This window comes from Leuciscus leuciscus (assembly GCF_965113295.1).
Source record: "Leuciscus leuciscus genome assembly, chromosome: 8".
In the NCBI taxonomy this organism is placed as follows: Eukaryota; Metazoa; Chordata; class Actinopteri; order Cypriniformes; family Leuciscidae; genus Leuciscus; species Leuciscus leuciscus.
The window spans coordinates 19656298-19673264 of record NC_138732.1 but is presented as its reverse complement, the minus strand read 5'-3'; the positions used below and the strand labels follow the sequence as shown (position 1 = coordinate 19673264).

Here is a 16967-nt window from a genome sequence, read left to right as displayed (position 1 = left end):
GCACCAAATAGAGAATTTATGTTGCACACCTTCAAAGTGTGACAGCGTCATTTAAAAATATTGTTTCATAGCTGTTATGAGAAATCTCTAAATAATCAAAACAATTGTGCAAAAATACTGAAAGTGACATCAGAATCTGAGTTCTTAAAGTATTCCTTATACACTCTTAAAATTGGCTTCTACAATTCCATGAAGAACCTTTAACAACCGTGGATCTTTTCCCTTGCAGAAAAGGTTCTTTATAGTGGAAGTGGGTTCTTTAGATTTTACAAATGTTCTTTCACTGCACTGTTCACTGAAAGGTTCTTTGGGGAACCAAAAATGGTTATTCTATGGCATTGCTGCACAAGCCCCCTTTGGGAACCTTTATTTTTAAAAGTGGACGTAATCTCTTTCTTGAGCATTTAGGTGAAAATGTAAATAGCTGAGATTAAATTAAGAAGGGTCATTTTAAAACTACTGAGTATTCATAATGCAATAAGTCCTGAGAGTTTTTAAAGTTAAGTTGTATTAGGTTATTCAAAATGCAAATCAGTTTGATTCAGAAAATGTATGGTGCTTTGCAGAATGGATAATTATTGAATGTGAATGAACAAATTATATTTCAAAAACAAGTTAAATTAAGCATCCAAAATCCTCAGTTGGAAAATCCATATCTGAACACCTACTTTTTCAGCCTATCGTACTAAGAACTTTATTCTGTAGTTCTTTACAAAAGCATCTATGATTTTAAAAACCAACACATTGATCTAAAAAATGCATTTATATTTTAATCTCCTATAAAATGTATATCTTTATTAGAAGAGAATTTTTGTTGAACCAAAGATGTTGTAAAGAGCCATTGAAGAGTCTTTATTTTTATGAGTGCATGGTACACAGTACATATAGGCTACTATACATATTATATATTGAGGACTCAGTAGTGGAAATTACACCCTAAATTACAAAAGGCAGTCCGAAACGGCCTTGTATGTTCCTCCTCTCCTTGGCCAACTATACAGCAAGAAAGATAAGGAAAAAACGGTCCCTTGACAAACACACCAAAAGACAATATGGTGTGATATTCAAATCATGCACAAAATAAGATACTCAAATATTTAACCTCTGTCTGACCCAACAAAAAATCGGCCACACTTGGTAACTCATAAAGTGAAATGGCAGAGAAATTATCCCTATATTAATCTCTTATTATGAACATAATTATCAGAATTCATCCTTAGTTTCATCGTCTGGTTCTGACAAATTCAAGGGATTAAATATAGTTATAGTTAACCATAATTATACAAGTAATTTTGAGGAACTGTGTGTACCTAGACGAGTCAACAAGTGAAAATGCAGGAGGAAATTACACACTTTAGAAAATATGAGGTACATTTTTTTTTACATTTTTGTCCCTTTTAAGCGTTTATGATTTTGCACGTTGTTTATTTTTGTGTATTAGGCCTATATATTCTTGCAAATGAGAAATCTCTCATAAAGTGTATCTTAAGAAAACAACGAATAAGTTCTATTTTATGGTTACTATAGTAGGCCTAGGCTATTATTGGGACTAAGGCTATAATATACACCAGTTGATACTTTAGGGTGAAAAGACATCCGGTATTTAGGAAGATATATGAATTAGCCTATTCACTTATAGAATAATATTTATAGAGTCATTTACAGAACAATTGTATTTCTAAGCATTTGAGAGGCATACAAATATGCTATTTGCTGTTTGATGAGAATGTGTAAAACCAACTCACGCGTATTAACATCTGCTTGGTAGCGAGCGTGTCTGAATTCGCAAATTTACTCTTCATTTAACCGATCTCCTCAAATTACCACATTTGGGTTCAAGCGAATTTGACAAAGTCACTGGTTTCCAGATAGACATACGATCTGAACAACCAAATTAAAATCTGAAGTAAAAAAAAAAAAAAAAAAATTGATGTCATAAACTTTTTTTGTAAAACAAATTTATTCATTTAGTCTTAAGTAGAAACGTCAGTTTAAATAAAACTCTCAGTCCCACACAATGGATTAACATGATACTGCCATAACATCACAGAAAGGAAGATTCACAAAACAAGAGTGGAACATTTCAGCAAAGACGTACAGTGGTTCACAAGCTTTAAAAAAAAAAAAAAAAAAACTCACTATAAATAAAACAAACTTTGCGCTTGCGACCAGCACAGTATTTCATTTCAATAAAACCTAGTTCATAAATGAACAACAAAAAGACTACACAGATTTGGACAAAATCGACATTCTAAAAATAAGTGTAAACATTTATGAGTGAACATACTCTCTCCCTCCATTTTTTCTTTCTTTTTTTGTTTTTGAAATACAGCCTCTTCACGAAGCCACGTGTCTTTTTCATAAAGACAAACTCTGGCGGCAAATAAGTCAGAAGTCCAATATTCTTCTACAGACGTTGATTGCTTTACAGCTTATGACAAAAGCTCCTCTGCAATGCAATTTATTCTGAAGTCCCAGATATGTCGTCATAAAATGCTTTCAAACGGACAACTCATTGAGATTAAAAATAGTTTATTTTTTCAAAAACGAAATTGAACTTCGATTCTTTTTGCAAACCAAAATGTTCAAGTATCCGAAGTACTTAGTCTTTTTTAGGAGTCTTTCAAATGTGGGTTAGGGGTAGCGTTCCGTTCACGCCAGTCCCTGCGCTTTGATAGTGCGGATGAACGCTGTGTAACCGACTGGTCTGTAGACTGGAGTGCTCGGCGCTGTCTCCTCCGGGCGGCAGGTACATGCTTATCATATCCCTCAGGTCTCCCAAACAGGCACGCTGAGAGTGAGAGGTTATGGCCGGTGGAGGAGAGCTGGGTTCCGTCTTGCACACTGAAGCCATGGAGCCCAAACCCATTGCACTGGAAGTTTGCTGCGTGTATGCTGGTGACATGCTGTACGTGGACGCCGCGTTCATATAGGTCTGGGCCGTGGACATCATCGGGTACTGAAGTCCCGCCATGTCGTACCGGTGCATCTGCTGAATCTGGGGGCTGTTCATGCTGGGATGCTGAGTGTAGGCCAGCTGGTCCTGCATGAGGGAGTACGCGCTGTTCGTCCAGCCGTTCATGTGCGTGTAGTCCATCCGCTGGCCCACCGAGACGGCACTGTTGACAGCGTTGGCACCGGGCGCCAAGAGTCCTCCTGGCAAGGAGTACTTGTCTTTCTTCAGCAGGGTCTTGGTCTTCCTGCGGGGACGGTATTTGTAATCCGGGTGCTCCTTCATGTGCATGGCTCGTAACCGCTTGGCCTCGTCAATGAAGGGTCTCTTCTCGGCGTCAGTCAAAAGTTTCCAGTCAGCACCGAGGCGCTTGCTGATCTCAGAGTTGTGCATTTTAGGATTCTCCTGTGCCATCTTCCTCCGCTGACCGCGAGACCACACCATGAAAGCATTCATAGGCCGCTTCACCCGGTCCTGGTCGTTGGCACTGTTGTTTTTGCCGCCCGCCGCCGAGCCCGTGTTGGACTGTGGAAGGGGGCTTTTAATCTCGGTTTCCATCATGTTATACATTCAAACTACTTAAAAGTGGTGCTTTAAAAGCACTCGAAAGACAACGCTGAAATTTAAAGAGTCTCACAAAATAAAGTAGTCGGTAGTCAGTCAAAAGTTCAGAGAGCAAAAACTCAAGTCACATAAGCACCGAACTCAAGTTTCAAATGTCTCCACAGCTGTCCCGTGTGTCTCACTCTGCTCTGCTACGGAACTCTGAAAAGTTGTGCGCTAAGCTCAGCTGTTAATAGAGGCTCGGCCATGTGATTTGGATTGACAGCATAACAATGAGCTCAGCGCCGACCAATCAGAGAGCGCATCACACTCCGCCATCCAAGCAGCGCGTTGTCCGGGCACCGCTGTGTTTCGGGATGCACTTTAAGTGGGATAAAATACATAAGTGGCATCTTTGCACTTTGACAATAGTAATCACTTTGCAAATATTGTTTTAAAGCGGTCGTTATTTAATGGAAAATGTTAGCCTTCCTTACATTACTTTTGTAGCCTACCGATAGGGTTAAATAAATATTTTGAATTCCAAACTTTCATACGGAAAATGCGGAAACTGTTCAACGTAAAAAAAAAAAAAGAAAGAATGAAAAAAAAGAAGCATGTTTAATTTATTTAATACAAATAAAGGCAAGAATCAGGTTAGATTCTACTTAATGAAATCAAACGTAGGCTATACTGTATCCTAAACTTTGCCTTACACTGACACGACCAAGGCAATAATAATTAGTAATTACACAAATAATAAGAATCAAATAATTAAATTCAAAGTTCGATCTTAAGCGACATGACAATCATGAGCTAATGCAAGCTTGGGTTTTGGTTGGCTAACTTATGCTCTAACACAGAGTTAGACTGTGGGAATTAAAGCTCTTAAAGCTGACATTGATTAAAAGGACGATTTTAACACTTGTAAAATTACTCAACTATAATAAATATTATAATAAACTATTGAAGAAGCTATTTACATTCTTTGTCTCAATTTATTCTAACTTTTATTTGACATCTCAGTAGTAGCCTATAAAGCAGGTTTACAAGTTGAGCTGAAAATAACGGCAATATAATTTTAATAAAAAATAAATAAATAAAAATTAAACAAAATAGTTTTGAGTTTTAAAAACACACGTCGCAATTCTTGCCAAGTGTCTACAAATTAAGTGCAAATACAAAATTAATACAGTAACGCCCCCCTGTGGATGAATTTTGTAATGTTCTGAAGCAAAACTAGACTAACTGATACTGCTACAACTCTATAAATTACTTTTTAGAACTGCCACGTCAATTTGGAGTGTATGTTAATTAGGCCTATTTATTTTTGCATTACCAATTATTGCTAATTGCACACATTGCGCGTTTTATCGGCTATGTGATTTACAAATGCCTCGAGTAGTAAGACGTGTTGGTTTGGGAGAGGTTTTCAGTCTCCCGGGGAGAAATGACACCTTCGAAAGGGTCAGTAGCCTATTAGCACACCGTCCATCGAGAAGAACATCGACATTTAACACATTCATCGCCACTGAGACTGAACGATTACAGCACTGAATATTCACGATGGGCTTTTAACACCACTCACTAACGACTCAACCATTTAGAGAAGTTTCACCGTGTGTGACCGATTTGGACACGGACCCCAACGTGTCTCCGTTATTTACTTTCCAAACTGGTCTTAACAAGTGCAAGTGTTGTTAGGCCTACTCAATGCAGTTATTCAGGCCCGATGTTTACATATGAAAAGCATTATAATAATTCATGATATAGAGCAATTTAAAAGAGCGATCGGGTTACAAATTTGATATAGAGAAAAAAATTAATAAAACATTGCCCAGTTATAAATACGATTTTGGGTAGTCAGGTTAATTTGTCACGTCAAATAAAACACTAGTAGCTAGCATTTGTGATTAGAAGGCTAAATAAACAAATTTTCACTGAAAAATGATCATGGAGAGAAACTGCCATAGCCATATCCAAAACTGGGGAAACCAGTGGATCTTTTGTTTTTCGGTCGCTTTCAGTTTCATCAGAGAGATAAAGTAAATGTGTCATTTGGACCATCATTAGTTACTTTACATTAATATGAATAGCAGTGCACCAGCCCTTATGACAAAAGTTCTAATTAGAGACTTATTCCACGAAACCGGTGATTTATCCGAGTGGTTTCAGGAACATATCCTCTTGTAATCTGCTTATGGAAATGTATGGAGACAGCGGGAATAGGAAAACTCCCAGTTACCCGGAGCTCGGTAATGATGGCTTCTGTTCTCCAAATTTCCTAATTAACGTGAGCTAAGGCCGAGGACCACCAGGAAAGCCTTCCAGTGTTCAACATCATTGAGCTCCGAAGGCTTCCGAAAATCACTCAAGTGTATGATGGTGGCAGTGAATTGTCCATTAGTGTAGTAGGCAATAGCGACTGTTCAAATGACCAGAATAGACTAAAACTGCCACTGTGCAGCAGATAAATACAATCCATTATATCTTAATTAACACTCAAAAATTAACAGCAAATGCAAACATCTAAAATTATTAACCTTTTCTATTGAAAGCATAAGGTGGAAAATGAATAAATTACAATTAATTATTGCCTAATATGTCACATGTATGACCTGAGAAATTAAGATAGTTTTTATTAGCTGAACGTTTTAACAACTCGTTCTGTCGTGATGAACTATGGAGAGACCCACAATACCATAACAAATCACCAGGACTTCTATTCTTTATCACCGTGTAAAGTTTTTTTTTCTTTCTCGAACCCGTGTATTCACTTGTTAATTAGCTGAACTTTAACAATTAAAGTGGAAATAAATAATAATGCCACACAGAGTCTTATTATTTTTTTTTTTTTTAGTAGGTTGTTATAAGTTCAAATAAGTGGACTTGATATAGTCAAATAAGCCTGCACGCGACACACCCGCTTTAAAAACATGAGCTCGAGCCACAATTATGTGGGAAAAACTATGAATATTTGGAGTGATTTTTACGGGTTGAAAAGGGGATTATTTACCATTTAGGTATACAAGAATACTTGTAGCCTATTATTTGTACTTTAAAAATGGCTGTAGGATGGCTATATACAATTATTCCGATTAAGTGTGAAAAATAGTCATTTTGAATAATAGTAGCCTTATATTCTGTCTACATATGAATAGCGTTAAACGACGCCTGTAGCCAAAACGATAGTAGCCAACTAAAATATACCTATATATATATTACAAGTCTTTATGTATAATCTTCACCTCCGATTTTTTAGATCAAATGTCCCCGAACCATTAAGCATTTCCCTGGAGTCCATTTGAATGTCATAACCGTATGAATTAATAACTTTTTTGTTTCAATTCACTGGCTACGAATAAGGACAGAGTTACCATGGTTAACAGAATGATTTTTCAATTGCAGGCACAATAAAGACCGTCTCATTGAGATTTGCATGATTTTTGAACCGAATATGCAAATGAAGATGCAATTTCACCACGGTCTGTTATTCCTATTGTATTTCGCTGAATGGTTGCGTCCCCTCTGGTTCTGTGACACTGGTAAAATAATATTCACTGGTCAATTAAAGAAAAGAGGCTTGGATCTGACCTTCTTTCATATGTCACTGTGAACTATTGGAATGATATCCGTTTTATACTTGAAACATATGAGTCCGGTCCTTAAAATAAAGCCAACAGTGATCGTTGCTGTAAAACTGAATTATGCAAAAGAAAAAGAAAAACAACGATTTTTTTTATTTTTATTATCGTACTTGAATTTATCACAAGCATTTTGAGTCACTAACGTTTTAAACTTTTTATTTAGGCTATTTTAATCGAAAAACAAGTTAATGTGCGCGTTTCTGATAATTCACAACACTTTTGCAATCGAAACAAATCATTTAATGTATAATAGATCGTTTTGGTTTAGATTCCAGATAAATATTACAAGTTTTGCTTCCTCACACACATTGTCTGTCCTCAGCAATTTTGTAAAGCGCGCTTTACTGTTGCTCTGTCACTTTGTCACTTGCATGTGGACAATATCCGACGATCGAATGAACAACATGTGGGACTCAAAGCCACTAAAGCGACAGCCAAATTTAGACATCACAATCAATCCAATTTTCCTCATTGTCAAAAGAAAAGAAAAATATATTTTTTTCATTTTGAAGTTTCTATTTCTAAATGAGTGAACGATATTCATTTCATTTAAATTCCCAATAGGCCTATTCCAGACTTTATACTGAAAAATAAAAACTAGATCAGAATTAAATTGTTTAAGCATTTGAGACTGAAACATTTTTCTCGCTGATATTCCAACACTATCTATCCGTTTCTTTGAGTTTCTTCACCATTAAAGGCAAGTAAGATTCTCAGTACCTGCAGGGAATGTACAGGTTGAACACTAGAGCACATGATGTCTTCCATTGATGTCCATGCAACTGTTTTGTCTGTATATACAGTCTGAGAAAAGATAAGCACTGTTACCTGAAAAAGAAGAAATGTCCTTCACACTCTAGATATAAAAGGATATAAAGGCATCACATTATGCAGAATGGTGTTCTATTTGTATCATGTAATACAGCAAACTAAAGTCCCTCCAGGTCACGCCTATTGTGTTTATGCACTGTAAAAAATTATATGATCAATAAGTTATGACAATAATATGTTTTTACAATGCTTTAACTTATCAGAATAAGTTAAGAAATTTGTAACTTTTTTATTAGTTATGCAAGATTAAAAAAAAATTTTTTAAAGTCAGTTTAATTTAATTTAAGTTGAAATGACTTAAACGTCAAAGTTGATTGTACTTAATTTAAGGCAGCATTTTTTTTTTTAAATGTCTTTATTTACTATAGAATCAAGGCATGACCACCTAAACTTGTGCATACATACAAAAACAGATGTGGGGTTTTCTTTTCAACTACCCTTTTTAAATTGTTCAGATGTATGCCAATTGTTAATATGCATTTACAAAGAATACGATCATTTTCACCGTAAAGCACACAATATATAAGAGAAGTGCGTTGCAATAGAAGAATCAAGGCATGTTTGAGAAGCTCTTTAGCCCAGTCGGTGATAAATAGGATTTGTGATCTAATGCAGCATGAAGCTAATGTGCACCCATCATCTGCTGGGACATTAAGACATGCAGCACATGCTGTGAATACACAGACCCTATTTGCTCCTCAATGACAACATTTTTCTACAATATCTTTAACTTTCAGGAGGAACATTTTAGCGAAACATTAATAAAACCCCATTTAGTACATGATGCGTTAAATGAAAATAGTTTTAACTACATTCATTCTAACCCGGTGAAAGCTAATTTCAATTAAACCGCTGATTTAATTTAGCAGAAAATTACTATAAATATAGTTTTGATTAAATCACTGAGCAAATTCTAATAGCACAAGCAATTGTCTTTGAGTTTAGAGGTGTTATTAGATTTGGCTGAGTGTATCTGTGAAGGAATTTCTCAATGTGTTAAAGCGGTGTCTCTGTCTCCTGCACATCAGCACTGTGATAATGTTTATAATGTCTCTAGTTTAAGTGCCTGTCAGAAAAACGATTAGGGTATCATGTGAGTCATGCCTAGAGCTGTTTAATTATTTTAAAATGAGAAAATAAATTTAAATAATTTAAATAAAAAACATAATTTTCCACAATATCATATTGAGCACCCTGAGCAAAACGCAGCACGCATTTTGGTTAACTCCATGTTGTCTTTTATCAGTCAGACTTGCAGAATTGCCATCATTGAAATGCCATCATTGGCTGCTAGGCTAATTACAAACCTCATTATTTTCCATGTATCTTTTGAATCATTTCCATGTTCTACAGTTTCTCCAAAACAATAGAAACTTTCTCCTTTTTTGTTTAGCAGAGAATGCTGAGTTGTCTGATTTTGCTTTGCACCAAATGTGGCAAGCAGATGGCTTTTGTTTTAAACATAATTAAGATCCCACTAATCTGGTGCCTTTTAAAAATGAAACAGTCGCTTCGTCAGGCCTTCATTAGTTAAGATAATATTGTGGAAATGCACAATTAATTTGCAGGCTATATCTTTAATTAATTAAATACACCCAATTTTGTAATATGATTAATGCCACAAAGTTGTTATCTCTAAATGATTCTAAAATGAATATACGTAACGATAATACTTTATGCATTATTAGCGAGAACTGAGGTTTTGGCTGGGGCAAAATCCTGAAGAACTAATTACGCAGGGTAATTTATTGAATCTCGAGGAAAGAAACAAACAAGTATAAATTGATATATTAATCATGGGCTTCATTACGTTAATCAGCCAGTGATTTGAGGTGAAAATGACAAATCTCTGTTGAGCGCCGAGCACTTGATAATGGAGATACTGGCTATAAATTTACTCTACATAAAGGCCTCATTAAAATAAGCATAATTTAATTAAGAGTTAGCCATCGCCCTCCAAATGCATTAATTACCTTGGGTATGATGAGATGAGTTTTGGGATTACTGATGATTTCATTACGGCCAGTGTTGCTGCTAACTGTGGCAGGGACCTGCTGTTGTTGACAGGATAATGGATTGGGTGCCTGGGGATGAATCTGTTCACCTTGGCAGAGAGAGACACAGAGGAGACACAGAGGACTACGCCAGACCCTATAGGTGGACACTGTCCATGATATTTAAGAATTGTTAATCCTGAAAAATTACATCAAAGCTTTAGTCCACTAACATTTTTATACTTATTAGACTCATTACTTTGGTTGCTCTGCTTTGACCTGGCAGGGAGGAAAGTCCTGATGGACCAAGTTATTTTGTAATCTGAACAGTACTTAAAATGACCCATTTAAAGGGTCCTTCAAGAACAAATGTGCATTACTTTCTTTATCTTTTTTTATCATGTATACTCGTTTGCCACTAATATGGCAGTCTGCCATCCTGCACACAAACACACTCTTTCTTCCGCTCTCTCGCTACTGCTGGGGTGAGAAGGGCGCAGTAGGGCTGACAGCTCAAAGCCCTGGAAACTGACATGTCAATGGCAGATACAAGCTGTTGCGGTTGCTCTGGCGGGGACACGTCGCAGACACTAACTGCTTCCTCTTGGCGACTGCCTGACAAAGACATTCGACTACCTTTCAGAGCTACACACGTGTAGACCACATGTGGCACAGACAGAGCACTGATCCATATCTTTAGTGGCTTGTGTCATCATTTATCAATAATACAGATTTATTTCTTTTTTGTCAAAATTTGCCTGGCGACATATTGGGCAAGAAATGAGATCGTAATCTCAACAGGTCCAATATGATAGCCTACATTTAATGTTTTTAAAATGTGACTAAAAAATGAATAACTTTTTGGAATCTAGAATCTTGCTGAATATTAGGAAGTTTGAAGTCTTTAGTTTAATCTGAACACTCAATACTGATAATTAAATAGGGCAATGGTCATGAATATTCTTTAGGGAGTACTATCATCCAATGATTAATTCATGATGCAGAATGAGAACAACCGCTTTAACAAAAAATAACTCAACAGAATGACAGCCTATGACTTAATTTTACAACAGGAATACTCACAGATAAGTTAAGTGTATTTGTTTTAATAAAAAGTTTTTAAATCAAACCATTTTACTCTGTGTAGCCATTGGACTGAACTGAAATGCTAACAAAATCCAACAGCATACCCCCCTCCCCCCTCCCCCCCCACCTTACCCCTGAACAAGCCCCCCCCCCCCCCCCTCCCCTCCAAATGTACTCCAGCCCACAGCTGCAGTTTTCCAAAAAGACACTCACCGCTGCACAGTCGTTCTTCTCAATCCTTCTCTCTGCATTTAAGGTCCTCCATACTGTTCCACTGGAGAGAGCCGGGTAAGACTCTCAAACCATGCCGCTTTGAGCCGAGACGAGAGAGAGAAGGGCAGGCGAGCTGCAGTCTTCCATTCCGCTCAGCGCTGAGCCAAGCCCTCCCTGCACTGGGCACCATCGCATTCAGCCAAGATTGCTTCATACAAAAGTTGACAATGCCCCAGTGAAAGCCATTGTTGATATTCAACATTTTTTAAATAGCTGAGCAGAATGGACAACATGGCAGACCACAAAACTTGGTAGGGAAACTGACCTGGAGCTCCTGAAAAGCACCACGGCGTATGACAGAGAAACGACTGAGAGAGTCTGAAATAAAACAAAACAGAATGTTATTGCTCAGGGTTGCTGCAGGACTGGGGCTTGTTACAGGGGTAAAACTAAGTTTTAATCTAAGAAATAATTGAACGATTAATCATAAAAATAAAAAAAAGTTAGTTGCAAACACCACACAACATATCAACATAGTACCAATCCAAAGCAATGCAAACGTGTTCCTAACTTGCCATATAAATGATGACCTTTCTGTGCTCATCCATTACAGCCTTTAATTGTTTTTCTGATCATCTTGATGGCTCCTGACAGTAAATGGTGTTTTATTTCCATCTTTGTCAAAATGACAGGCACAGATTAATAAAGACATTTAACACAGCCCTCACAACCCATCTGTCAATATGCAACCTGGGGCATTAGAAGGCTTGCATAAACAGAGGGAATTCTCATAGATTAATTTGACTGCATGATTATGTATATGTGAGGTAAAGAATTTCTGTTCTATTTTTGTTGTCTATGCAAAGAGACATCATTCATTTCATTAATAAAAGATAAAAAAAAAACACTACTACCATGACCCCACCCTTAGCCCCATCTAAGGGCCATCAACGCATTCACACCCTACTGACCACAGGCGCTGTTAAGCATATAATTACCATACATGCCACAGGGGCAGTTTTGTTTCACTAAGATTACATTGTTATACAATATAAAAATAGAGAATTTAACTGCTGCCACTTACATTGCACATTTGTTTTCCAGTAATTATGCTATAATCAAGTAAGTTCATTTGGACTGCTGTGAGGTGTGCTCCGCATCCAGCCTGTGTGATTTCCAAGGGTTTAAAGTATGGGATTAGTCACCTGGAAAACTGGCCATCTGAGCGGGAGGAGGCCACTAGAATTGCATAATTATATTGATCAGGGGCAAATTACAGCCTTGACAGCAGAGGCCGGCCCAGTCTGATCTTACAGGGGTGTAGGGGGAAGAGAGAGCAAGCTGCAGGGAGAAAGAGAGATCTTCCTGGAAATATATGTCAGTGGCACTCATCTCAAACCATTAACTGCCATCAAAGAGCTTATTTTACTCCGCACATTACACCCAATCCTACTCGTCCAACCCCCTCCACGCTGCGCTGGATGGAGAAGCCTGGTGGGAAAACGACATTCAATCTGCTGGCCGCCCCATTCAGGCCAAATTGTCAAATGATGGCTTTCCGCCTCTAAAGTTTCAGGAAGTGAAAGGTGGCACCGGCCCTGGGCTGAGCCGAGGACTAAAAGAAGTTGAAGGAGGAATAGGGAAGGAGAATAAAATCCCTCAAACTCATCCCCAGCATTCCTACTCTGTGCACTACATATCAAATATACATATAAATATTATTAATTATTAATTCATAAATAAATAAATAAATTGAAAGGGGGGTTGGCTATTTTGCAACTAACCTTGTCTTGTAATAAAAAGGGTCAAATTAGTTGATATTTTAGGAGACTTATTGACCTGGAAACAGTCATGAGGGTCTACAGGGGTCATTGTCACTGTGATATTTCCTGTATCATGATGTTTTTTCCCCTGTATGTTGGTCGGACCACTTGAATTTGATTTTGTAGACAAAAAGTTTTCAAATATTAAATATTAAATAAATAATAATAAAAGATCATGGCAAAATATATCTTTAAGAATAAACAGAATAAAGAATAAATCAGGTTGTTACAACTATGAGAAAACAAAACAAAAATTGTACATATAAATAAATATACAAACATATATACATGTACACACACACACCGGTATATAATTTTGTTTTGTTTTTTGATAGTTGTAATACCCTGATATATATATATTTTTTTAAAGATCAAAATACTGAAATTAAAATCATAGAACAGGTGTATTTGAATTGTATATATAAATGTTTTTTTATTATATTTTCAAATAAATTAATAGATAAGACCAAAAAATAAGAGTCACTGACCCAATTACATTCATTGCATAGTTTTAGAACATAGAAGCAAATGATGACAAATCCAGACACGATCCTTAATGGTTATATTATCTTCACGCCACTGAAAGAAAAGGTAACCGTTTTAGTCAACAGACCATATGCAACCATATGAAACCGCTGAAATACGGCACTGAGCAGAAATGTGCATAAAAACACAAGCAAACATGTGCAATACAAAAAACTCTTCATGGCCAAGGCATACAGCGAATATGCAGAAATATTGTACTCAACATAACCCCCCCTTCCCACCCAACACCCGGAAAGAGGGGTGCTCTCTGTGCTAATTAAGTGCTAATGGTTGTGGCCCTGCAGAGAATACTAATTAGGATTTCTATTCTCCTTTTGGGAGAGCATGTACTTCAACACAGCCTAATGAGGGGAGGCAGGTATGTGTGTGCTGTGTGCTGGGTTAATGGGGGGTCCACTCTCAGGTCTCAGGGCTGTGGGCTGAAGAGGGGGGCGTTTCCTGTGTCTTGGCCTCTCTGACATAGAACCACACACACAATGAGGACTGAAGTCCAGTGAAAGAAAGAAACTCCAAGATTTCTGCTATATTTACACTCCAAAATATTCTCTAATTCGCTTTGTGATCTCTCTCTCTCTCTCTCTCTCTCTCTCTCTCTCTCTCTCCATCCATCCATGACTTCATCTATCCCTCTAAAACTCATACTTTCAAATATAACCATCACATCTTAAGGGATAGTTACCCAAAAATGAAAATTAATTTACTCATCCTCAACTTCACAAAAGAAGATATTTTGTAGAATATTTTGACTGCTTTTGTCCATACAATTGAAGTTAGTAAAGGGGCCAAAATGACACTAGACCCTACTGACTTCTGTTGTAATGACAACATGTTTTTAGGGCGAACAATCCCTTTAAAGCCTTAAGCTGACCTGGGGACGGTTGCATAAACGTAGCCCTTATGTTAAGCCCTTTTGTGTCTTAACTACTAATATGACCAAGTAGTGTTGAGTCAAGGGGCAATCAGTCTAACTTTCTAGTATCAAATTAGACCAATCTACAAGACTGACTTGAAACAGTTATAAACAGTCTTTAAAAAATTGTGATGACTAAGTTGTAAGACTAGTCTTAGCTGTTTCCTGGAACACTATAAGAACAACATCTAATCTCATTTCCAATGACAAGGGGATCAAAAAAAAAAACATTACACTTCTGGCTGGACTTCCATCATGTGCAACTAAACCTCTACAAATGATTCAGAACGCTGCAGCTCGTCTTGTCTTCAACGAGCCCAAGAGGGCCCACGTCACTCCTCTGTTCATCTCACTGCACTGGCTACCTATCTCTGCTCACATCAAGTTCAAGGCACTGACGCTTGCTTACAGATCTGTCACAGGCTCAGCTCCCTCCTACTTTCACTCACTCCTACAAGTCTACATCCCTACCAGAAGCATTCGATCGGTCAACGAGCGACGTCTCGTGGTCCCATCACAGAGAGCCAAAAAATCACTTTCCAGAACATTCTCATTCACAGTTCCATGCTGGTGGAATGATCTCCCCACCCTCATCCAGAATGCAGAATCCATGACAACATTCAAAAAAGAGCTGAAAACTCTTCTCTTCCGTGAGCACTTAACCTCAAAAAAAAAAAAAAAAGTATATGTGTATATATATATATATATATATTTTTTTTTTTCTGTAAATTCTCGCTTATCGGGCTTATGCTACTCTGAATAATGCCTGAACTTCGTATTTTGAGCACTTCTTGCGTTGTTTTTTGCCTCTTCACGATGACTTGCTTAATTTAGTAAGTCGCTTTGGACAAAAGCGTCTGCTAAATGACTAAATGTAAATGTAAATGTGATAAACATACAAACATGATTCGTCTTCCTCTAGTCGGTAGTGAAAGCAAATGCTGCAAAGGAATTGTAAAAAGTTCAGAGAGTTTTGCTCTTTAAAGTCACTTTTTGAGAATCCTTCTCAGTGGGGATTAGTTAAATCAGGGAAGCAATATATTTTAAAATCTCAATACATTTTAACAAGGTACAGTTCCACACTCTGCTCCTCTTGTGTGAAAGAATTAATGAATGTAAGCAATTCAATGACAACTTAACTCACTTCTCAAGGCATTCAGACTGAATAACTTGAGTTCTCAGAGAGCCATGAAAGCTGTCACCTAAAAACTGCTTGCCACTGAGAAAACGATTCCCGTCAGCCAAAACTTCCTGTTTATTTACAGGCAATGACTAGATAAAAAATAAATAAACATGCTTTGTGCTGAGCAGAGAGACTGCGAAGAATCTGATGGCAGTGTAGTGTAATTGGGAATATGAGAGGATGTGCATGCACGTAAACACGCAGATTGGGGGTGGTACTGGAATTACCTGAGAGAGATAATGGCAATGCATTAGATTAACTCTCCTTCCTTAAATGCGACACATTTAAGTAATCTTGTCCCCCGAAAACATGTCAATGTCTGAAAGGCTGCCTCAGCGCTATCAGGACCCTCTGGTCCCCCACACTGATGCAGCTGGCAAAATGCTACCGTTGACTGTCAAAACGCAGCGGGAGATCTAGTTATAATATAATTGAATTTTCATATCAGAGGAGACCAGAGTTCTAGCAGACAATAGGAGTGCTGAGTCCTCTCTGATATTGGCACAGACCCTTTGCCACGCGCATGAAATCAGTATGTTAATGTTCCCCGGGTTTTCTTTTTTTAAGGGCACTTGTGCCTCCGCAATGTAATACCGATGTGGTTTCAAAAAATTGCAACTATTGATAAGTAGGCAGCTAGAAACCCTTAGACCACCCCCTCCTGTTACCTTTCCCCATCCAAGCAAGCAAGCAAGCTCCCAGACAGCATAGCACCCCCATCCCACTCCCCTTTATTAAAATTGTAATTTATTTTTCTAAATCAGAATGACAGCTTGCTTTCTTTTCTCTGCAGCAGGCGGTGAATCAAGCCGCTTTAATTACTTTCGTAACTTTGCTGACCCCGGGACTGTGCGCCTTGTGCCGAGAAAATGGGCCGGCGACAAAGCTCTCCCCTGCCGCGGCTGCCTCTGTTAATTTAAAATGAAGGAATTTATCTAGCTCAGGATTTTCTATGATTTTGTTAACATTTCACCTCCTATCTTTTCCACATTCTCATTTGACCCTCTCGGACCGCGTCAGACCGTCTTACGCTAACAGCAAAAGCTTGGTGCAAACAGAAGTGAAGTTCATTCAAGGAGAGTGAGCAGACTTGCTGGTTTCTCTGATGTATGCTTACTTGTGTGTATGTCAATTAACGGACGCTTATCACTGTCCTCGGTAGTTTGTCGTGGCCCAGGTGGTTGCCCTCGCAGCAGAAGAACAGATCTGGGCTGCTCAGCAGGAATCAACAATGCACT

General features: G+C 37.8%; 1 protein-coding gene across 1 annotated transcript; it reads right to left on the bottom strand.

The window, feature by feature from the left end:
* Positions 1 to 828: 828 nt before the first annotated feature.
* sox3 (SRY-box transcription factor 3) lies at positions 829 to 3740 on the bottom strand. The gene has a single exon (XM_082177502.1). The coding sequence runs from the start codon at positions 3521 to 3523 to the stop codon at positions 2624 to 2626; it is 900 nt and encodes a 299-aa protein (XP_082033628.1). The 5' UTR covers positions 3524 to 3740; the 3' UTR covers positions 829 to 2623.
* Positions 3741 to 16967: the final 13227 nt, after the last annotated feature.